Source organism: Mustela putorius, unplaced genomic scaffold (assembly GCF_011764305.1).
Source record: "Mustela putorius furo isolate JIRA1106 unplaced genomic scaffold, ASM1176430v1.1 tig00003845_pilon_pilon_pilon, whole genome shotgun sequence".
In the NCBI taxonomy this organism is placed as follows: domain Eukaryota; kingdom Metazoa; phylum Chordata; class Mammalia; order Carnivora; family Mustelidae; genus Mustela; species Mustela putorius.
Genome location: NW_025421998.1, coordinates 60,833,507 through 60,858,630, shown reverse-complemented (window position 1 = coordinate 60,858,630; position 25,124 = coordinate 60,833,507). Strand labels below are relative to the sequence as shown.

The 25,124-nt window shown below is 36.9% G+C and overlaps 1 protein-coding gene across 1 annotated transcript in view; it reads right to left on the bottom strand.

The window, feature by feature from the left end:
* Window positions 1–14,460: 14,460 nt before the first annotated feature.
* Window positions 14,461–25,124, bottom strand: part of ZNRF2 (zinc and ring finger 2) — a 97,909-nt gene continuing 87,245 nt past the window's right edge. The window contains exons 4-5 of the mRNA XM_004762643.2: window positions 19,111–19,190; window positions 14,461–16,100 (exon numbers count right to left, since the gene is read on the bottom strand). Of these exons, the coding sequence (XP_004762700.2) occupies window positions 19,133–19,190 (58 nt within the window). The 3' untranslated portion in view covers window positions 14,461–16,100; window positions 19,111–19,132. The remainder of the gene's footprint in view (window positions 16,101–19,110; window positions 19,191–25,124) is intronic.

The following is a 25,124-nucleotide window of genomic DNA, read 5'->3' as shown; positions in this document are numbered from 1 at the left end:
TGACATTTATGCAGAGTCAGGATATTAAGAGCATAAATATTATATATAAATACCGGATCTCACCATTCATTTTTAAATACCGGATCTCACCATTCATTCTTATTCCAGCACCAGCATAATGGGACTTTAAAAGCTCAAGTAGGTGATCTTCCAAAAATAAAGCAAAATCTAACTACCAAGACACTTACTCAAATATATTGTGCCAAAGAAAAAGTGCTATAATTTTTAAAAGTAATAATAGATGGATTATATATTTAAATGTACCAAAAATAAACTATATATAGAAATACCAAGAGAGGAATGCCCGGGTGGCTCAGTTAGCTGAGCATCATGATCCCTAGGTCCTGGGATCAAGTCCCACGTTGGGCTCCTTGCTCAGTGGGGAGCCTGCTTCTCCCTCTGCCGGTAGCACCCTCTGCTTATGTGCTCTCTGTCCCTCTGTCAAACAAATAAAATCTTTAAAAAGAAAAAAAAAAAGTACCAAGAGGAGAGTCAAGCAAGTATTTATGTAAACTTAAGATGGGTAAAATCAATTAAGTATGATCACAAAAGAGAGAAACAAAGGTAAAAATTGATAAATGTGATTATTTTTATAAAAAGGTAAACATGTTGAAAAAAGCAAAACAAAAAAACCATAGGAAAAGAACACTATCATAAATAAGACCCAAAGTGAAATGACATACTGAAAAACACATTTGAAATGTGTATTAAAAATATTTTAAACCATAAGGGAAAAAACCAAACAGGCAATGGCCATAAATGAGTAAGTTGCAAGGAAATACAAATGGCCAGGACACTAGTGAAAAGATATTCAACTATAGTCAAAATTAAAGAAATGTACAAAAACTGGTTTTACACTTATCAGAATAGCAAAGATGGAAAAATAATGAGAAAATTCAGTTTTTTCCAGAGAAACTTGAAATCCTATGTCAAGTATAACAAACAGCTTAGCATTTCAACAATAGCACTGTAAATGAAATCATAAATATTTCAGCAGTTCTGTTACCAGCAAATATGTAAGATTTATATTTAATGGCAAAAACATTTATGACGTACTGTTGAATGCAGAGGCTGAAAGATAGTACTTGGTGTGACACCATGCATGTAAAACTATGTTTACACAGATTGATCAGCGAAAGTATAGTTGCCAGATACTAAGGGTGATTATCTACCTACAATGGGATTTGAGGTAATACTACCTTTCCATTGTCTGTGTGAATACTGACATACTTACTTTTAGAACCATCCCAAAGAAGGATTTCTGGAAAGCAATATACTAACTTGACAGTTGGCTAACAATTCAAATACTTAATAGAAACCATCAACATGGTTTGAGTTTTCACCCCACTACACAAGAGAAAGGGCAGGGGTATTTGTAAAGCTACTGGAGAGCCAAGATTATGGTCAATTTGATCGAGTAAGGGAAAAAACCCCAGTCGAGAACTTTCCCATCATTTGTATGACACCATCTTTACTTTATGCAAAAATGTAAAACTACCCTAATATTTTACAAACTGGCATTCCCTATTTTTTTAGTTCAAGTGACATGAAAAATTTCCATTTCTAAGCCAACTATTACAACATATTACAAATGTATAGTTATCAAGATTATAGTTTGGTACTGGCGTAAGGACAGACATGGATCAATGAAAGAAAACCAAGAGTTGTGAAATAAATCCATACATTTAGAGTCAATTTATTTTCAATGAGAGCAAGATACATCAATGTGGGAAAGAATAGTCTTTTCAACAAATGGTGCTGGAACAACTAGAACAGCATATTAAAGAATGAAGTCGGACCCCTACACCTCGTATTGTACACAAAAATTAATTCCAAATGGATCAAAGACCTAATGTAAGGGCTAACACTGTAACACTCTCAGAAGAAAACACAGGTGTAAACCTTGATGACTTTGGATAATGAGGCGATGGTTTCTTAGATGACACCTAAAGCACAAGCAGTCAAAGAAAAAAATTTGGATAAACTGGACTTCAGTGAAAACTTCTGTGTTGCAAAGGTCCCTATCAAAAAAAGTGAAAAGACAATGCATAGCATGGGAGAAAATATTTGCAAACGATATTATGACAAAGTCTAGAGTCCAGAACATATTAAAAGAATTCTTAAGGAGCGCCTGGATGGCTCAGCAGGTTGAACATCTGACTCTTAGCTTCCGCTCAGGTCATGATCTCCAGGGTCATGAGATCAGGCCCCAAGGTCAGGCTCTGTGCTTAGTGGGGATTCTGCCTCTCTCTCCGTCCCTCCCCCCTTCCGTCTGCCCCCTCCCCTCTCCCCACTCCCATGCACTCGAGCACAAGCACACTCTCTCTCTGGAATAAATAAGTGTTTAAAACAATTCTTAAAACTCTGTAATAAAATAATTTAAGTGGGGAAAGAATCTGAACCAACATTTCTTCCAAGATAGACAAATGGCCAATACGCACATGAAAAGATGACGGAAATGCAAATCAAAGCCACAATGAAATACCACTTCATAGCCACTAGGATGGCTATGTTAAAAGAGACAATACCAAATGTCAGGTGAGGATGTGGGGAAATTAAAACCTTTACACACTGGCGGTGCAAGTGTAAAATGGTGCAGCCTCTTTGGAAAAAGTTCGTCCGTTTCCATGATGTTAAACACCAAGTTGCCATAAATATGACCCAGCAATAATAATACTAGGTACATGCCCAAGGTAACTGAAGTATGTTCAAAAAAAGCCTTGTGCACAAATACACACAGCAGCATTATTCAAGATAGCCGAAAGTGTTAACTCAAATGTCCATCAACAAAATGAGATGTATCCATAGAATGGGACAGTATTCAGCCACTGAAAAAAAATGAAGTACCAATATGAGGTAGAGCATGGATGAACCTTGAGAATATTACACTAAGTGAAAGAAACCGACACAAAAGGACACATACTGTGTAATTCCTTTTAATGACATGTCCAAAATAGGCAGATCCAAAGAGAGACAAAGTAGATTAATTATTACCAAGAGCAAGGGAGATGGGGAGAATGGTGCATGACTACTGATGGGTACAGGGTACCTTTATGGAGTGATGTAAATGTCCTAAAATAAGACAGTGATGACTGCACAATGAACTGTATGCTTCAAAAATATTTTATGGCATGTGAATTAAAAAATTTTTTTAAATGTATGATGGCAAACTTCTTGCCTGACAGTATGTAAGACAGAAGACAATGGGGGCATACCTTTAAAGTATTTAAAGAAAATAAAACAAAAACAAACAAAAGGACTATTGCAAAAATTTAGGCCCAGAAAAATTTCTTTCAAAACGAAGAATTTCAAAACTTACCACAAATCTGCAGTAATCAAGACAGTGTAATACTGGCATCGTTACAGACATATAGGACAATGAAACAAAACTTAGCCCAGAAACAAACCTACACATATAAAACTATTTGATTTTCAACAAAAATAAAAAATTAATTCCATAGGGAAAAGATAGTCATTTCAACAAATGATCTGGGACAAGGAGAGTCATGGATCAACATAAACCCAAATACTTACCTTCATATAGTATACAAAAACTCGGCTTGTGTTGTATCACAGATGTAAATGTTAGAGTGATAGAGAAAATCTTTATGACTTTGTATCTGGCAAGACTTTCTTAGACAGGAGTAAAAGCATGAACAAGAAAAGAAAAAAAACCACTAATAAACCAGATTTCATCAAAATTGAAGAACTTCTGTTCCTTCAAAGACACTGTTAAGAAAATGAAAAGGCAAGCCATAGACTGCAAGTATTTGCACATCATTTATCTGACAAAGTATTTGTACGGAGAACATATAAACAACTTCTATAACTCAGTAATAGGATTATTCACAACACAATTTAAAAATGAGGAGCCTGGGCACCTGGGTGGCTCAGTTGTTTAAGCGACTGCAGCTCGGGTCATGATCCTGGAGTCCCGGGAGCGAGTCCCATATGGGTCTCCCTGCCCAATGGGGAGTTTGCTTCTCCCTCTGGCGCTCCCCCTTCTCATGCTTTCTCATTCTCGCTCTCAAATAAATAAAATCTTTGAAAAAAAAAAAAATGAGGAGCCCCACTAGACTTTGGGAATAACTGGGTAAGGAGTATGGCATATTTTCTCCTCAAAAACTTGATAGAACTATTCAATCATTTTAGAACTCTAGAAAATGACCAAAGGCATGCAGAAAACTGAGAAACTCAACAAAACCTTCGGAACCTCCGAGTAAAAACTGTGGGAATCTGGCATTTTAGCCCAGAGCAGTTTCCCTATCCTTCCACGCCACACATAACCGCCCACAACCTCCTAAGTTCTTTGGCACTGTAGTTCTACTGGAGTGGGGCAGCCTCCTTGCTGGAAGGGGCTAAACTGATTGAGAGCAAAAGGTGGGCAAAACTCAGGTTCAGGGATATTGCTGGAAATATCAAATCTTGGTGGTGGTCAGGGGAAGGCCAACACTGCAGCTGGCCTGAGGTTGATCTGAGATACTAGTTGCAGTAAGCAAGAGACAATCATCACAACAACGGAAACAGAACACACTGATCTGGTGATCTGGTGATCTGGCGAGGAGGTTGATCTGGCGAGGAGGTAACAGTGAGCGAGCCTTTGACGCTTCCTGCGGTGGGACAGCACATACAGATACACGCATATAACCTGGCAATTCTACTTGCAGGTACTTACCAAGACAAATGAAAAAACCAATGTCCACACAAAGAGTTGAAAGCGAATGCTCATAGCAGCCATTATTCGTAATAGCCAACAAAGTGGGAACAATCCAAATTTCCATCAACTGGTGAATGAACAAATGTGGTATATCCAAATAATAGGAAACTATTCAGCAAAAATAATTACGAACGCATGTTTAACACGGGCGAACTTGCAACACTTTAAATGATTTTATGGTGTGTTAAATTATACCTCCACAAAACTGTTAAACATAATTGGGATAAAGATTTCAACAGACCTACCACCAAAAGACCAACAAAAATGACAAAGGATATTATTAATGGTTAGATAAATTCAAACTAAATCACGAAATACCACTGCAGACCCACTAGAATTTGGCCAAGGTTCAGAACACTGATGACAGCAAATATTGGCAATAATGTGAGAAAACACAGCACTGGGGGGAATGGAAAATGGTACAGCCACTTTGGAGAACAGTTTGGCAGTATTTTAGAGAGTAAAACAAATATTTACCATAGGACTCAATTATTCCACTCCTCAATATTTATTCAAGCGAACTGAAATCACATGTTCACATAAATATTTTTTTTATCAATGTTCACAGCCACTTTGTTCGTAACAGCCCAAACCAGAAAGAGCCCAGTCCACCAACAGGGGAGTGGCTAACAAACTGCAGTATATTTGTACAATGGAATACTACTCAGCAATAAAAAAGAACCGATTCAAGCAGTAACACTGATGCCTCTTCACAAGACAGGCTGAGCAAACAAGCCTTCCACAAATAAAGGACAAGCTGAACGCAGCTAATCTACAGTGACACAAGCAGATCAATGGCTGCCTAGGGGTAGAGGATGGATGGGTGGGAACTGGGCATATGGGGGTTTGTGGTACTTTTTGAGGGATGATGGAAATGTTCTCAATCTCAGTTGTGGTGTTGATAGTTGCACAGGTGTATGTATGTACCCAAACTCATCAGACTGTACACTTACGATGAATGTTGCTGTATATAAATTATAACTGACTGGAGTGGCTTTTAAAAAGCTGTGAAGAAAAAAAATCTGATTAGAACTGTATCACCATTCTTACTGAGGAAACAGGCCTCTGAAATATGGAAATGAGCTAACAAGTCTGCCTGGCTGTTTCTCCTGCAATCCTAGTGTTTGTAGAGCTCTCAGCTGTTTTCACCTGTTTAGCGGCACTGACACATACGAGGGTCTGGCGCCAGCAGGAAACTGTTAACAGAGGCACAGTCACAGAAAGTAGTTTCCAGTGACTTTAAATTAATCTTACGCCTTGAAAGATCTGACACAAATGCTTATTCAAGAACTAGGTTTCACATACCATGTTATTTATATATTTGCTACACCATGCCTCATCACCAGCTTTTGCTAAAAATATGGAACCGTAAGCTCTGTAAGGGCAGAAACTCTTTTCCGCATCAGTGTACAGTGTACAGTGTCCCTCACACAGTACCATACTTCTATCCAACGTTCAATACATATATGCTAAATGAACCCACACTTCAGTTCACTCTGCCATTCCAGTTCAAGTTAACTCCCACACAGTCTTCAGGCTAAGACAACTTCAAGATGACCAAGATTAAGTGGAAATCAAAGGAAATGGAATGGAAATCACACAACTACTCCTGTACAGTGTCTTTCTAGTGATTGTTCTGAATGTAACAGAATGCTATCTCTGAATTATTAACTGCTGCATTTTTCATGCCTTTCATTCCTGGTTGCTTGTGGCAACTGACTCAGTGACTCACTGGAGCTGCTGCTTCAATAGGAGACACAAGAAGCAAAACCAAGACACCATTGCTCAACTTTGACGTCAAAGGTGTTTTCTCTCTCTCTCTTTTTTTTTTTTTTTTGGTTTTTGTTTGTTTTAAATAAAGTCAAAGGAAGCAACATGACCCTGAAAGCTAAAAAGCTTTTGATTTGTTGGAGCTGAGTTCTGGAAAGGACTTTTAGCAATTTACAAACTTTGGTGAGCAAAGTGGAAAAAACAAACCAACCAACCAAGGATCTCAGCTTGGCTGGAACAGGCAGTTTATTCTATGAACCACAGAGTTGGGAAGAATGGGTAATGACAGAACAGTCTGCTCGTTCAAAAAGAGCTGTAAGCTGTAAGGAAAGAGAACTGTAGCTCGACTTTAGTTGTAAAGCTCTAGGACATGCTTGGCACTCCCCTCCTCAATCAAGGGCCGGCACCCCATCTGGGGTACATTTAAGAAAACACCAGATCAACTTGTAGACTGGCAGTGCAACAGGACCACACTGCAACAATGAACTCAGACTCTCTGGTGCGGGGGGGTCAAGGCCTTAATATCTTTTTAAAAAATTGTCTTCCCTTCCTGCCTCCCAAGCAGATCTTATCTTCGGCGAAGTTTTAGGGATTACTGATTTGCAGAGATCCGAAGCTGAAGAGTGCACTATACCTGTCTTCCCCCGGTGTAGCGTCCTTGTGACCAAGCTCCCTGGCAATTCCACTGCTGACTCCCTTCAACAGTGCCCTTGAACACATAACCCCCACACAAAGCAGGGAGCAGCTTACTGAAGACAGCTCAGACTTCACCACTGGTGGCTCTCAAAGCTGGATTTGGAAGTCTCGGTTTTGTGCACGAGGGTCTGGTGGACAAGTTTAGCAGTTTAAGCATGGATGTGGTACAAAGTTTACTCCTGTAAGGCCTGAAACTCCAGCAACTGTTCCCACAGGGCTCTACGCAGGGGACACCTTGGACTAGAGCTATTCATCAGCACAGCTCACAATTCCTGTTGGTTGCCACAAACACACCAACTCCTATCTCTAACACTGACTCATTCAGAGCTTGTGCATCTTTACCAACACTGTAGTCATAATAAAAGCCAGTAGCATCTGTGAGAGCAAATAAAGAGGATTCCTTAAATAATCCACCTTTTCAAGGTACTTCCAGGACAAAATGAAGAAACTCTGACTCAGTTTAGTAACAAAAGAGGACCAGCTTTGCTCATGTATAAACCTAATTAACTTTCAGAGACCAAAGTCTTTAACAAGTTGGAATTACAAGACCTTCAAAAATATTTAGGATAGGGGCGCCTGGGTGGCTCAGTGGGTTAAGCCACTGCCTTCGGCTCAGGTCATGATCTCAGGGTCCTGGGATCGAGTTCCGCATCGGGCTCTCTGCTCAGCAGGGAGCCTGCTTCTCTCTCTCTCTGCCTGCCTCTCTGTCTACTGTGATCTCTCTTTGTCATATAAATAAATAAAATCTTTAAAAAAATATATTTAGGATGATAGATGAAGTAGAAAACCAACCTTCCAGACTCATCTAGACCTACTGGCCACTGGTCACATATGGCTCTTGAGTACTTAAAGCGTGTCTATTTCCAAATACAGATGTGCTATAATATACATCAGACTTCAAAATCTGAAGAAAGATATAAAAACATCTCACTGATGATTTTTATACCAATTATGTGCTAAAATGACAATAGTCTAGATATTTAAATACCCCACGAAGACCTTGCCTTTGCAATGTCTGAACTCCAAACAAAGAACTGTATGCTGATTCCCTTGTTGGAGATCCTCTAAAAAGGTAATAAATATCCTTAACATTTACAGATTTAGTAACACTTTCATTTATAAATGAGCTACTTTAAAAGGTTCATGACATACAGTTATCTGATATTTTTCTGAAATATAAATATGCATTGCTAGTAGTATACAGGTTTGCTTTCAGTCACCCAGCTACTAAATTATCAAGCCAATCAGAAAGAATTTAAGTCTCGAACTGACTTTGTTAGGAAGTTATTTTTTTGGTCAGGTCCTTTTTAACTCTCATAAAATAATAAACACTGAATTCTTAAGTTCATGGGGGAAGAACCAGAGGAATAAGGCACTATCTGGCAGAATTTAACAATGGTATTATAATTACAGCATCATTAAGGTACTGCAGAAAAAGGATTTTCACTTTATGTGAGAAGTCAAATCTTAAATCATGCAAATATATTTTTGAATATAAGGGGTTTGTTCTTTTGTTTTTCCATTTCAGGACAATTCTCTCTAAGGTATTAAGTTTCTATTATTCTAACGGCCTTGCTTTGTAGGAATTCCTGGTCTAGGAAGTTCCAAGTTAACTACTGGTCTATCTTTGAACCAATTCCGAGAAACCTGTGATAAGTCTGGTGTCCTCAGAGATATGCTGTATTAGATTAGGGAATCTGTGAGAGAAACAGACTCCTTGACCTAATATAATACAAGGACATCCCAGGGTTTCTGCTGCTTCTCCAGGTACTAAATAGAAGCTTATCAGTCCTCTTTTCCTGTCCTTCACTAAACAAAGATAATCATGAAGCACCCACTGGCAACCACAGCCTTCCAGGAACTAATAAACCTCTCCGGTCCTCCTCTAGCTTAACCTAACCCACCTACTACAAAGTAGCACCCATCTTTCCTGTATACCAACTTCTACAAATACCCTTCCGACATAGCTTCCGAGTGGCTGAGAAGACTGGTATAATGGAAATGGTCCTAGACAAAAAGCCCAGAAAGGAAAATCTCAGGAATCAGTCTTAAAACTCAATCTTTCATAACATGGAGAAAAGTACAGATGGAGTTGTCCTGGTCTGGTCTTTCATCCCCCATGTGTAAATGATTACCAAGCTGAGTTCCTTTCCCTCTCTAAATTTTTAAGTTCTTCATCTTTCCTTTCCCTATTGTCATTCCTTAGTTTTGACTCTCCATTATTTAGCCTGAACTGCTACATTATCTAACAAAGTCCCTCTGCCTCTAGTTTCATTCCTCTCTAATCTTTTGAGTAAATCTGATGAGTAAATCTGACTGTCCTTTTCCCGCCTCAGATCCTCCAATCGTGCTTTGTCACCTGCTTACTTCTCTGGGCAGGGCAATTCTCCAAGAATGTCCTGCTTGTATGTGCTATGCTTCTCTGCCTTAGCAATACCCTTACCAAACCTTCCACTGCACGTGTCCTTTTATCCACATTTCCTGGTGTTATGTGTGATCTATTTGTTCTTAAAGACTTTGTTTCATCATTCCATTGCCTAATTCAGTGACCTTCCTCACTACCCCCCCACTGTCCCTTGTGTACATATCTGTAACAGCAATTATTACTCTTTATTACATGCTTGCTTACTTATTTGCTTCCCACACTGAAGATTAAGGTCTTAGAGGTTAGCTATCTTAGACTGCCATATTCTTGGTCCCTAACAGTCCACAGAACCAAGTATGCTTAATACATAAGCTGGGACAGATGATCTCTAGATCTGAGAAGGAAGGAAGAACAGAACCCACAATGTCTTCTATTATATAATAGGTTTCTTTCTTTTTTTTTTTTTTAAAGATTTTATTTATTTATTTGACAGAGAGAAATCACAAGTAGATGGAGAGGCAGGCAGAGAGAGAGATAGGGAAGCAGGCTCCCTGCTGAGCAGAGAGCCCGATGCGGGCCTCGATCCCAGGACCCTGAGATCATGACCTGAGCCGAAGGCAGCGGCTTAACCCACTGAGCCACCCAGGCGCCCTATACATAGGTTTCTTAAACTCATCAGCTAAAGTCCAAGACATTACTCTTCTACCTCATGACTGTGGAGAATAACAAAAATTATTTATTCATGGATGAGCACAAACACTTTTATTGTCTCTAATAACCCCTAACATTATTATTTACTGTGTGTCTGATGCATGCATGTACTTTCCCCACTAAGCCTCACAATAATCTTGAGGTAGGCAGTAGTTTCACCTCATTTTATAGGCAAAGGAAGAAGGCACAGAGAAGTTAAGCATCTCGCCCAAGTGAAAAGAGATAGCAATCCAGGCAGTCTGGCTTCAGAACCCATGTTCCTTACCGCTCTGCTACAAAGCTCAATACCTCCTGCATCATGAAAACTGTGCTTCAAAAGATTAAGTACTCCTCTGTTTAATTAAAAACACAGTATTACCAAATACAATCTCAAGTTTAAAAGTTATGATCACACATTAACAGACCATTCCTTCCCAAAACTTAATAGCTCTACTACAACCATATTTCAATTAAAAAATTTACAAGTAGGTTTCACATTAGAAATTCCAAAGTACATTTTTACTTATGGTTATGGTAATAAAGAACTCTTCATTCACTACCACCGCATCATTTCTCAAGCTATTTTAGACTTTTAACTTAATAGGTATACAAAAATAAACTGTGACATCAGTTAATTCATGGTAACCATTCAGCAATCAGATAATTCTCAATTTTACTGTAACATGCTGTCAAGTTCTAGATATTACAGTGGATAGGATGCATTTCCCTAAAAACATTCTCTTATTTTCTATTTCTAAATAGCAGGATAATATGGCAACATCATCTGGAAATTTTATTAAAATGTCAGTAATGAATCGTTCCATCTTAGTTTATGACTCACCAATATAAGTTACTCCTAGTACACTTTCTAAATTTCTTGTGATGGATGCTTTTGATAATCTTATTTAACAGGAAAATACTTTCTAATAGAGGAATGTAAGAGGTATTACAGAAGAGTCACTTTTGAAACCATGAACAAAGCAATGAAGTAAATATTATTACTGTGATTTTCTAAAAAAACTGATACTCAAGCCATTGCAAAGAAGTAAAGTATAATGGATTCTAATAATAAAGACCAATACCATCATCAAATTGCAAAATCTCTTTTTACCTCCCTAGAGGGTTAACTGTATCATATGCACACAGGTGTCCAAAATGCTGTTGACTAAAATGTAACCTTTACAAAATGCTAGTGCCAGGTTCACTGGTAAGAGAGAACAAGCAGAACTAGTTTATAAACATAAACCATTGGTAGCTATCAATCTCAGCACATCAAATAAAAAAGGCAGGCATAAAATTTTTTAATAGGAGAAATCAGTCACTTATTCTAAGACTTGGGGTCCGGATAGATGCCTCAGTCTAGGGTAGAGCTAATGTCAATGTTGGTTAACAGATATTACAATATTTTTTCCTTTATTTCGGGATGTGGGTATATGCCATATTGCTCTTTGCTTCTCTACGAACAAGAAACCAGAAATTTATCTTATTATTAGACGCTGGTCTAAAATGAATGATGGCTTAAATATCTGAAAATATACGAACTCCCCTAAGTATAGCAAGTGCATTTCTACAGTATTCAGTGTTGCTATTCAGTGTTTCAGTTAAAACTTAGTGTTTCAGCTAAAACTTAATATTAACATTTTCTGGTTTCCTTTAATGCTTTTAGTTCTAGGTATTTCCCACTCAATTCAGGAATTCTGTAATTTAAAAACAACATTCAGGTTCCTAGCTTACACACAGCATTCATAGACTATGGCACTCAAAGCACTGCTGGGTTAGTCATTATCAAAATTTCACCCATTCAGTTGTTCCCCACTTAAGAATCACCACTAGGAGTATACCAAGTAGCAACTTCCTCTAAAGAAGACAAAGAAGTAATTTTGTTTCAGAATGAAAAGATATAGAGAAGAAAAATAGACAAAAAACCAGATAATTTAACTATTGTTATTCACAATATAGCAAAGAAAAAAACCAAAGTTACACACTTCAAAAAAAAGGGGTATGGGGTGATAGGCCAAAGACAAAATACTGGCATGCTGGAATTTTTTTTTTTTTTTTTAAATATCTGTACAAGAACAAGGGACACTTCACATTTAATACATTGTCTGTATGTATTGAGTTCACCTCAGGATAGATCCAACTGCAAGAAAATGGCCCCAATGAACTAGAAGATTTCCTGCAACTAACAAACTGTACTCACAATTAATAAGCAACATTTATCTCTATGCAGTTTTACAAAGTTCCCAATAATCTGATGTATATGGGAACTTCCTCTATGGAAAAAATAAGATGGGTTGGATACCACTATTGATGCATAATATAGATATCAACTAGATAGGAAATTCAATTATTCTTGAGTATTTAGAAAGAGTCTCATGCTTTGTTCAAATGTAGTAGCTTATCGTTAAGAAATTTCCCTTCCTCAACTCTCCAAGTTTGTAAATAAAATTAGGTAATATTTACATTTAATTTACTGTCTTTGTCATTTAAAGAAGTATCTCTTAGTCTTTCTATACAGTAGTTCATTTAAACAACTGCTCTTAAACTTTACTATACCCAAAATAGAAATTAAAATGAGCTTTGAAAAGGAAATCTACCATTTTCACAAATACATTTTTAACCTGAAATCTTTTCAAAATACATATTGCAAATATGCTGACAGTGCCACACCCTCAGGCATTTTGGGCTACATTCTAATAGTGTTTAGTGGGTGAGAACTGAAGTAACAGTGAAACATTTAAAATAAATGTAAAACTTGCACTGAGAAACCAGAACTCATATAGCATGCGACAGTTAACAACCTGGCCTTTTAAATGTTCAGCTATCACTCACCCCCCAAAAATGTAGTTCTAGAAACCATTATTTATATTTCAATCACAAACACTGCTCTTAAAATACGATCTATATCCAATTTATAACCAGATCTTAAAAACACAGATTAAGATGCAGTTTAGTCTAATTTCTCTGGCAGAGAGTCAAAAGTAGGATAGAATAATCTTACTGTCTCTTATACATTCTGGCAAAAACAATAAAACCCAAAAAAGCCAGAACAAATGAGTCAAAATTGACAATAAACCCATTATGAAGAGTGGCACTAAAGTGAAATTTCAGAACATACCGCTTTCTAAGTATGTAAGTGCAATCTTACTGGAAAACAAAGATTTACAAAGATTCTAGAAAGCTACCACCAACTTTATGTCTAGGTTTTTGATCTTTATTTTGTCTCCATGATATTCAGTTGTCAGTAGTTTCAAGCTACATATGTAAATATATCTGGTGTGATTTTTATATCCTACTTAGACTATTCAGTGTCCACATACAGATTTACAAATGTCATAAGTGACATTATGTAGAATATTGTAATATTTTCCAGAGTAGTAACTTTGACTCTGAATAAACACCAGAGTATCTGGGCTATTAAAAACATTTTCTTTTCAATTTCTAAATTCTTCTTTTTAGGGAATCATTGACAAGAGACCAAACTTAAAGGAAAAATGCCAAGCTTTGTCTATTTTAACAAAAAAGGGATTGCTATAAACAGACCTTAAGTAAAAACTTCCCTAGACAAGTATTAATAATCGAGTAGCACTCAACACAAATAAACACTTAACTTTCTTCTACAACACAGGAGCCTGCCCTGTAGCAGCCGCGGTGCAGAATCCTGGGACAGTCTGAGGCTGAGCAAGAGACTGAGGGTGCAGGACGGGACAGAAAGAAGGAAAAGGACGTAAACTTAAAACTTAATAAAATTAAAAAGCCAAAGAGTAAACTGTATCAGAAAATCAAATTCCAAGAAAATATAAATAGGTAATTACCACAGCCAGAGTCAATCTCTGCCTTCAAGAATGGAAGACAACAAACAATTCTTACCATCATACAATATACCAGTAGTAGAAAAAAATGAATTATTCACAGAATATTCTAAGAGGCTTTTCCTGGGGTGACTGGGTATGTGTGTACGTGTGAAAGCTTACAAAATTAAAAATGTGAAGCAACATGGATTCGTATTAAGATTTCATGATAATAGGAAAAAATTTAGGGAAAGAATATTTTCCTTGAGGCAAGAGTATTTCCCATAACTGTTTTAAAAAGCACCTATGAAACCATGCTGTCCACTGTCACAACCAAGATTTTGGATGCTTCTGTCAACTGCAGCATAACAAAAGGCATTTCACAGCATAACTTTAGGGAAAATGTTATCTGGTCTAGAATCACACAGAAAGCAAAGAAAAACTTTTTTAATTGCTTCTAAAACACTAATTTTTCTGGGTAGCAGCAATTTGCTCCTGTACGTGCCCTTTCAAAAAATATGAAAACAGAACCAGAAATAGGGAAAAAATTTGAGAATAAGAATAACAGCATTGAATAGAAAGGCAAATACTTAAAGTTTAAAATAAGGAAACAGTACTGTGCAGCTTTCAATAATACCAAGTAAAGTGCACTGCTTAAATGTTCACTGATAACATTTTCCCTATATATTGAAAATATGAGATCTACTTATTGGTATCTTTTTATATTAAAAAAAAAAAAGGACATTCACTATTGTAGCCCTGATAGCTCTCTTCCAGTATTTTTTAACCATTCAGATGTATTTTATGGGAATATTTATTCACATAATTTTGCTTAATACATTTCTTTCTACACAAGACTGAATTTAAAAGTCTCTATAACATTTTCAATTACAGTAATAACACATTAATAAATTATAAATTAACAAAATCTTCATATTTGCTTTAAAAAATCATTTATCAAACACTACCTTCCAGATTATCTGGAAAATTAAAGATGCAAATTGCTATAAATCTGGCATCCCGATTAAATTCTGATTTTTAAAAGTATATAAAATGTCCCTCAAATTATTCCAAGTTCCATTCAAGAAAATTTTATTTTACCCTTTTCATAAGTTACGAAGTTTACAACCTGCTAAACATTCTATCCAAATGTGGGAAAACTGTCTGGAGATGCAAAGCACAATAAAATAGTTACATGAAGAGAACAAATAAAAATACCCGTTAAAACAAAGTTATTATAGCTGGCAGCACTTAAAATTGGTAATTTGTATTTTTTTAAAAAGTTGCATAGCTGCAAGATGATTCATTACTGATTAACTATTGAGCGGTTTTACTTAGGAGGAAATAATAGATTTAACAAATTGCAATTCAATCGACAATCTTAGATTTAGTTCATTAAAATATAACTATGTAACCTGATTTACTCTTTGGACTGCATTCTGGTACTGTTACACCTTTAATTTCAAATATTAACATATTTTAGCTCTCCTATGCAGAAGTCTATTTTCCACTCTTGGGGGAAAAAAAATAGAAGAACTTGAGATCATGGTCTACATTCAGACAATGTTTTACTGCTTGATTACATTTCTTGTTTTCACATTTAAGACTTTAATTTATAAGAAGTACATTATGCGGTCCTCAGTTTAAGAATAGATGAATGCAGAAACATCGTGTTGGGGAAAAATAAAGTGACCCCCAACTTAAAACCAAGTCAAACCACAACTAGTTGTGCAGCTCTACAGAACTTAATAAAATCAACTTCTAAATCAGTTAACTTTGGCGTCTGAATACAAAATGTTTATCAGTGTTACCTATGTAGATGACTATTAAGGGATGTGCAGCATTTTCAAAATCCCTGTGTGTCCTTTATATGCATGTTTGGTACACTGAGTTCTGTGGCAACTGTCCTCTCTTTAGCAGGGTTATCCCCCTGTATGATTGTCCATCTCTGCATTACCAAGTCTCACAGAACTCAGATTTCTGGCTGAGTATGCCTGCAGTTTTTTCTTTTTCCAGAGACAGATCCTCATATCCTCTCAGTTTTTCAAGCATCTTGGAAAGACAAGAAAACCTGTGTGGAAGCAGATGCATTAGGTTTAAGCAGTGGTTCACAGTACTGACACCAATCAAAATACAACACCCATTTCCCCATGAACACTGCTTTGGTGGCTATCCATTATCATACACTTACTATTCTTAAAAACTCCTAAAATTAGTGTTCTGCAAAATAAAGGAGAGAAGGACCAATTCAAGCTTAGAACAGTTACAAAAAATAGCCACCACATAACACGTTTTCTCCCTCCACAACAAAGACCACACCAGAGTACAGAAAACAGACAACACGCAACACCTACACACCACCTATTAATCTTTCTCCAACTAACAACTTCCACTTAAAATAGTGAACAATTTCCTAACTAATCAAAACCTTAGATTGTTATGTGTATCTATTTTGGGCTGTCCATTAAATTCTTGTGCTGAAGAACATCACAAATGCTAGATGTGCTGCTGCTATATGTCATGGGTTTTGTTGTTGTTGTTGTTGTTTTTAATGTTTTAACAACAGGGATGCCTGGGTGGCTCAGTGGGTTAAGCGTCTGCCTCCGGCTAAGGTCATGATCCCTGAGTCCTGGCTTCATCAGGGTCCTTGCTCAGCAGGGAGCCTGCTTCTCCCTCTGCCTGCCACTCCATTTGCTTGTGCATTCTCCCTGGCAAAAAAGTAATTATCTTTGGGGGAAAAAAAAACAAAACAAAACATGTTTTCAGCAACAGTAAATCCTCTTCAAACCCACAGGTTTAATCTGAGACAGCAAAAGGGATGGGAGGAATTTATCACCTGACAAGTAAGAGCAGTCACAACTTGAAGCAAACACTTGAGTGAAGATATTCTACATCTGTAAATTTGTAAAAAGGACTTTAAGATGCAGGAGATTCCACTGACTTGTAGATTTGTAAGGGCCGCTGCCACTGAACTAAGGTTCAATATATATATATATGTATATATATATATTTTTAAAAAATCAATAAAAAGATAACACTGACGCATAAGGAAACTGAAATGCTGCTTAAAACCAACATGCACAGACTATGAGATGCGACACATGTCCCTTAAAGCCCATAAGCTCATTGTAACACTAAAGGAAAAATTTAGCTGACTGGATCATGAAATAAAAACATTTTTATAACCATAAAATCCCACCTCACATAAAAAAGTTTACTGCTTCTAAAAGACACATTTTACCTATAGGTGGAAAACTTGAGACATATTACCTTGGTATGTAAAATATTAAGATAAAAATTTCATGTTATTAGCATAGGTTTTTAGTCCTTCTCTTTAAATCCTTCTATAATTTTAGCCATACTTTTAGTTTATTGGCCCAGACATAAGGTTACACTGAAGATATTCCAAGCATCCTCCTCTTCAAAAAACCTGTTCACAGTGAAATAAAAACATACCTGCTCATATACTCAAAATATCACTCCATGGCCACTCTTCTTTTACACAGAAGTCTTAAACCAATTCATACTTCCAACATGTCACGGTCTGATCTGAATCACCTCATGGTAAAAGGTTCAGAGCTGATAGTCTTCTTGCACCCATTTCCCATGCAGAACCCTACCGCAGTTGTGACAGAAGTCTCCCTTCTTGCTGCAGTTCTTACTTCAGTTGCTATAAGGGCTATTAGGTGACCTCAAATCTCCTCTGTCAATACTCTAATCTGCTGCTACTGAATTATCCTCATTAAGGACAATGATCGTTCCAGTTTCCTGTCTTTAGTCTTAGCCATTCAGAAAAAACTATTGGCAGTTACTGTCTTAGGTCTCTGAACACAGAGGCTCCAACTCCTGAAACAATTCCAGGATTGGCTAAAATGTTCTTCCTGGATGTAAAAACCCAATACTATATGTCATTTCTGCAAGTCTTCTCATAAAAAGCTTTTCATATATACAAAGATATCAATTAACTGTTTTTTTTTTTCCACAAAGCTAAATAAATGATGTCATTTCACTCACTCCACAGAATATGGAAAAGAGCAATTGTCAAGGGAGTTTATCATTCAATTCACTGGACATTTTCAGATAATGCAGGATAATGAGTAAGCTAAATCAGCAGAGCAAAACAAATTCTGTACTCGGTTTAGAATTCTTTTTTTTTTTCTTTTTTCCTCCTACTGTATAAACAGGCACTATGTAACATGCTGAGGATAGTAAGGTACAAGATTAAACTGAATGAATGAGAACATGATGAAACTTCTCCCAAGAAAATGCCCCTACCTAATTATAGCAAAATAGCTAAGAACACAATCTTTGCAACCAATATGCCTGAGTTCGAATCCCAATTCTACCAAAGAACTAGCTTGACAAGTCAAGTTTTGTAACCTCTAACTCTGTTTCCTCAATCTGTATAATGGGAAAAGGGATAGCAAGAGTCTTGAGCTCAAAAGGTTGCTACAACAATTAGTTTAAGTTATTAATAGATGTAAAATGCTTATTAGAACAATGCCTGGTATGTAATAATACAACATGAATGTTAACTAATTATTATGATTAGAATTATACTATTATATTGCATTACCTAAGAACATACCCCTCAAGTTTGGAATAAGAATATAGAATTTAATTCTGTTCCTAAATGCATGCCCGAGGCTACTGTGCATACTGCTTCTTGAAGTCATGAAATTAACTACTTTGGCCCTCAGATTTCTTAGTGGAAAAATGGGGTAATATATGCTAATATGTACATATGTGTAGTACATGTATGAAGTTTATACCAACCATATGTTTCATGGATTTAAGCTTTAAACTAAAATTATATGTGTTTTAAAGTACCAAGAATGGAGAACTTAGTCAATACGTGACTTTCTTCAGGAATCAAAAAGTTGCTTCCTATTTATCTTTTCATGTGAGTTTTTTACATGGTTACCTAACAGTGTCTGGGATGGACACTCACACACATTCACACACACACACACACACACATGGGCATGCTTCAATAAATGAATGACTAAAAATGGTGGCTGAGAATGTAGAACTTAGGTAACAAGTTAAAAAGCAATTAAAACAGAAAAAGAGAAAATTACCTATAAAACAGGAAGCTGATGCTTAATCTGAAGGGTGCTCAGGGCAAGATCTATTTACTTCAAACCATTCATCTATGCAGCTAGAAAAGAACAAAACCAGAAAAATTGAAACACTTATTAATTATTGATATAACAGCCATAATAAAAACTCTTTCTTGACCTTAGTATATATTTATAGGGAAAAAAATTCAGTATTTTAAATATTTGGCATATGTAAGTAAAAGATAAGGCCTGTTTATTACATTTTTTGTTTTTTGGTACTCTCTATATCCAACTTGGGGCTTAAACTCATGACCCTAAGATCGAGTGGCATCCTCTTCGGACTGAGCCAGCCAGGCATCCCACATTTTCATTATTCAGAGCAGTTAAGGAAATAATCTTTGTAAAATTAAAGTACTTAAAGTTTAAATAGAACCATTACCAAAAGAAAATCTAAAGAACTAACCACTTTACCAGTATTCAAAATTAAGTGACAAATCTGGACATTTTTCTCTTCAAAATATTCATTCATGTAAATATCAGTCTGTTCATGTACCTATCAATGTAATCAAAAACAGCTTTTAAATTCTAATTCTTGGGGCGCCTGGGTGGCTCAGTGGGTTAAAGCCTCTACTTTTGGCTCAGGTCATGATCCCAGCTCTCTGCTTAGCGGGGAGCCTGCTTCCTCCTCTCTCTGCCTGCCTCTCTGCCTACCTGTGATCTCTGTCTGTCAAATAAAATCTTCAATAAATAAATAAATAAATTCTAACTCTTCACATTACTGCATCTTTTAAGAGACTGTATTTCAATACTCACATGCACCTATAGCCCTTTATTTAATTCTATCCCACTCTACAATACATACACATATAAATACACAATCATCCAATTTATAAAGTATTTCATGACCTTATTAGAAGCTAAATATTAGGGTGCATATAATTATCCTCACTGTAGATCTGCACTGTTCAATGCAATAGCCACAAGCCACATGTGACAATTTAAATATGATTAAATAAAAGAAAAATGCAGTTCCTCAGTCACACTACCACATTTCAAGAGCTCAAGAGCCACATGCATAGCTACTGGCTATTCTACAAGACAGCAGAGATATGAAACATTTTCATCGCTGCAGAAAGTTCTAGTTCACTGTGATAAATGGTAAGGCCTTGATAAGGTTAAGTAACTTGTCCAACAACTAGGAAGTTACCCAAGCAGAATGCAAACTGCTCAACATTCTCATAGTTGACACATGTCAAATTTACAAATGCCACAAACCTTGAAGGCCTGGCCAATATGCTTACAGACAAAATTATTATGTATCATTCTCATACTCTGATAGGATAGTTTGGTGGGTAAAAACAATGGATGAAATTAAAAGGAAAACGGGTAAAGTATCTCATTCACCCAATATTCTTTCAAATATCTAAAATAATTTGTTGCCACTTAGACTTTTGTTGTCTAAATAACCATGCCTACGCTGGCTTTTTAGCCTGCATTCTATCCTACTCACTTGGCTCTAGTGGTCCCCTGGTCTACCGAAACATCCCTTAAATGAAGTACTGAACAGAGGCGCTTGGGTGGCTCAGTTGGTTGACCGTCCAACTCTTGATTTCAGCTCAGGTCATGATCTCAGGGTTGTGAGACTGAGCCCCATGTCCATCTCTGCACTAGGCCTGGAGTCTGCTTGGGATTCTCTCTTTCTCCCCTCCCTCTACCCTTGCCGCCCAACTCAAAAAAGAAGTATTGAACAAAATACTCCAGATATATTAACAACTCACTGTGCTTATGTGATTGAAATGGGTACTTATTTTACAAGCCATGTGTAATTCTGACTCACACTGAGAAATTATCATTATAATCTCCCATAAATACAACCGTATTGCAATTTATGTGTCCATTCCTGATACTTTCAATGATGCTATGAACATTTTTACACATGTCTCTCAGAGCTGGGCTACTCAAAGAGTGGCCCACACACACAGTGCTAATCCATGAGCTGTTTATTTCACCCTGGACCTGCACACCTAGTAGCAGCACTATTGTAGAGCATAAGATCAAGAATTCCCCCCAGGGCTTACACTTGGGAGTGCAATGACTGAGTGTAGAATATATACAGTGCACAACTGTGACAGAGTTATTCACCAAGTATACCAACTTACATCTGTGTGTTTACTGGCCATCTGGGGTTTTTTTTTTTTCCCCTGAATTGACTCTTAAAAACTTTTGACAAATTTTCTGTTTTGTCTTTTTCTTCTAGGTTTATAGGAAGTTATTATCCAAATACTTCAGCTATAATGTAGTATACACATTTCTGATGAGCATTGCTTTCTATAAAATCATACACTCAAACAATACAACCTTGTAACCAGAACAAAGCTGTGTTTGTTCCAGATAAATAAAATACCACTGTAAATATAGGATTTTTTTTAAACCGAGGGTGAAGTCAGCTTGACATAAAGAGGACTAAGGAAGGGGGTGCCTGGCTGGATCAGTCAGTGGAGCAGGGGACTATGGATCTGAGAGCTCAAGCCCCACACTGGGTATAGAGATCACTTAAAAAAGAGGACTAAGGAAGGATTAGTATTAATATGGGGACAAAGGCCCAATGCACAATTTGAGAACTAAGAATGAAGTAAGCAAGCACTTCCAAAGTGAAGCCCGTAGCCTAACTGAACTGGGTGTAAGAATGCTTGGGGGATGGATACTATTATAGTATTAGGTACCCCTCATATCCTGGGGCTGGGCTCCAGAACACTGCAATAAAGTAAATATCACAATAAAAGGAGTCAAATCATTTTTTGTTTTCCAGTGCATATACGTATCGTGTGTGTGTGTTTGTGTAAAATTAAATGTAAGAGACAAGATAGCGGACCACTGGGGAAGGGAGAGAAAACTGAATGGAAAGTCATCAGAGAGGGAGACAAACCATGAGAGACTCTTTCAACTCTAGGAAACAAACTGAGGGTTGCTGGAAAAGAGGGGGATGGGGTAACTGGGTGATGGGCATTAAGGAAGGCATGGGATGTGATGAGCACTGGGTGTTACACGCAACTGATGAATTACTGAACTCTGTATCTGAAACTAATGATGTACTATTATACTGGCTAACTGAATTTAAAAGAAAAATACTCATAATTAATCTATATTTATAATAAACTTATTTTATTAATCTAATTAGAAATACTTTATTGCTAAAATAGGCTAACTACCATCTGAGCTTTTCATGAGCCATGATCACTGATCACTGTAACAACTATTGAAAAAGTTTGAAATATTACTGGGAATTACCAAAATTTGACACAAAGACAGAAAGTATGCAAATGCTGTTGGGTAAATAGTGCCAACAGACCTGCTCTAGGCAGGGTTGTGAGAAACCTTAAAATTTGTTTAAAAAAAGAAAAAAAAAACCCTCTGTATCTGTGAAACACAATAAAATGAAGTGCAATGAAACAGGGTATACCAACACTGTGTTCTCCCACAGCCTGCTTCCATATGGACCTTCACCTGGTTTTATTTGACAGAGCAAACACTAATGCGCTGAGTATTCTTTATGAACCAGTATGAAGATCGTATCATTACACCGTCACTGTCCTCCCCCTCACCAACCGCAACGAGCTAACTGCATTACAGAAGGCTGTTGGAGGAGAAGCTTGTTTCAGATACTGTACCAACAAAGTATTGCTGTACGTACTGGAAAAAACCTCAATCTGATGTCTAGTTTACTTTTACTTTTTTCTAGTATCACAATGCAAAAATGTATTAAATTTTAATACAAATTTATGAACTTTTCTTTCAAGCTTTTATGGGGGGGGTATCTTAGCCCTAAAACTATTTCTCACCAAGAGGTCTACATTTCTCTACATTCTTTCTAACACTTTGATTTTTTATTTCCATAGGCACATGTTTAGTCAGTTGGGAACTGATTCTTATTTCAACTATAAAATAAGGGTTGGCAGTTTTTCTACATCAGTAACCATCTGATCTCAGTACCATTCACTGAATTCATTCTTTCTCTTGCTATTAGTAGCACCTCTGCCAAATCAATTTTTTATTCATTTACTTTATTTACGTAGTATCTATTATGTGCAAGCACTTTCTAAAATTTAACTCATTTGAAACCTCCTAACAACCTGATGAAGTTGGTACTACCACCTCATTTTATAGACTGGGGGAGGGAAAAACTAAGTACAAGTTGACCAAGATCACACAATGAATTAGTGGAGAGGCTGGGATCAGAATGAGGAAGGCTTAACTCCCAAGAATCCATGCTTTTATCAACCCTGTGCTATGGTGACTCTCATATACACACAAATGGTTATGGACTCTATTCCTATGCCCTTTCCACACTTGTCTTAACTAATAGTCTTAAAATGTGTCTGTACAGGGCAAGTTCCCCCAGCACTTTCTTCTTCCTGACTATGACTGTTCTTGCCATATGGACTCTTTGGTTCATGTGTATTCTGGAATCCACTTATCCAATTATATGAAAACTCTAGCTGAGATTTGAATGGGATAATATTAACTACACAATTTGGGGTTAAGTGACATCTTTATGACATGGAATCTTCCTATCCACAAGATGGTATACCTCAAATTTTAAATCTTGTGTATCTTTCAGCGAAATTTTAAAATCTTGAGTATCTTTTGTAGGATATATTCTCAACACAGCTTATAGCTATTGTAGGTTTTGTGGCTGTTAATGTTGTTATTCTATTAAAAGAAAGGTTTTATTTTCCTTTTTCTTACTGGGATATATAATTGCAACCAATTTTCATGTTGAGCTCCAATCTAGCAACCCTGCTAAATTCTTAATCTCCCCCTCCTTTTTTTTAAAGAAAGAGAGCAAAAGAGAGAGCACACACATATGTGTACAGAAGGTGAGGGACGGAAAGAGAGAATCTTAAGCAGGCTCCATCTCAGGGAGGCCTGATCTGATGACCCTGAGGATCATGACCTGAGTTGCAATTGAGAGCTGGATGCTTAACTGACTGAGCCACCCAGGCGCCTCAGTTCTCATTAATTTTTTCTAAATCTTATTTATTTGAGACAGAAACAGGGAGCAAGCAAGTGAACAGGAGTCTGTGGAGTAGCAGAGGGAGAGCCCTCTGAGCAGGGAGCCCAACATTGGGCCCTATGATCATTACCTAGCTGAAGTCAGACACTTAACCAACCGAGCTACCCAGGTACCCCTCTTATTCATTTTAATAATTTAATCTAACATTTATTCTTTAATTTTAATAATTTATCTAACATCTATTCTTTGCTTTTGTTTTGAAATCATTAATTCCTAAGTATAGAGTTTTTCTGAATGTTTTCTCACATTTGTTGAGAAAATATGGTCTTTCTCCTTTGTTAATGTGGTATACTATATATATAAATTTTCTCATCTTTTTAAGAAGATTTAGTTTATTTATTTGTCAGAGAGAGAGAGAGAGAGAGAGAGCGAGCGCACAAGCAGGCACAGTGGCAGGCAGAGGCAGAGAGAAGCAGGCTCCCCACTGAGCAAGGAGCCTAATGCAGGACTCCATCCCACGACCCCAGGATCATGACCTGAGATGAAGGCAGCGGCTTAACTGACTGAGCCACCCGGGTGCCCCTAGATTTTCTAATCTTACAGTGTCTTTACATTCCTAGCATAAATCTAATTTAGTCATGAGGCATTATTACTTTAGATATATATTGATGAATTTGGTTTGCTAATATGTTTTTGGATTTTTTGCATTTATGTTCATAAATAAGAGTGCCTTCTAATTTACTTTCCTATACTTGTCTTGTCTGATTTTACTTATTTTTATAAGATTTATTTGTCATGGGGCACCTGGGTGGCTCAGTGGATTGAGCCTCTGCCTTCCGCTTCGGTCATGATCTCAGGGTCCTGGCATTGAGCCCCGCTTCTGGCTCTCTCTTCAGTGGGGAGCCTGCTTCCCCTTCTCTCTCTGCCTGCTTCTCTGCCTACTTGTGATCTATCAAATAAATAAATAAAATCTAGGGAAAAAAAGAAAAGCTTCTCTCTTAAAAAAAGAAAAAAAAAA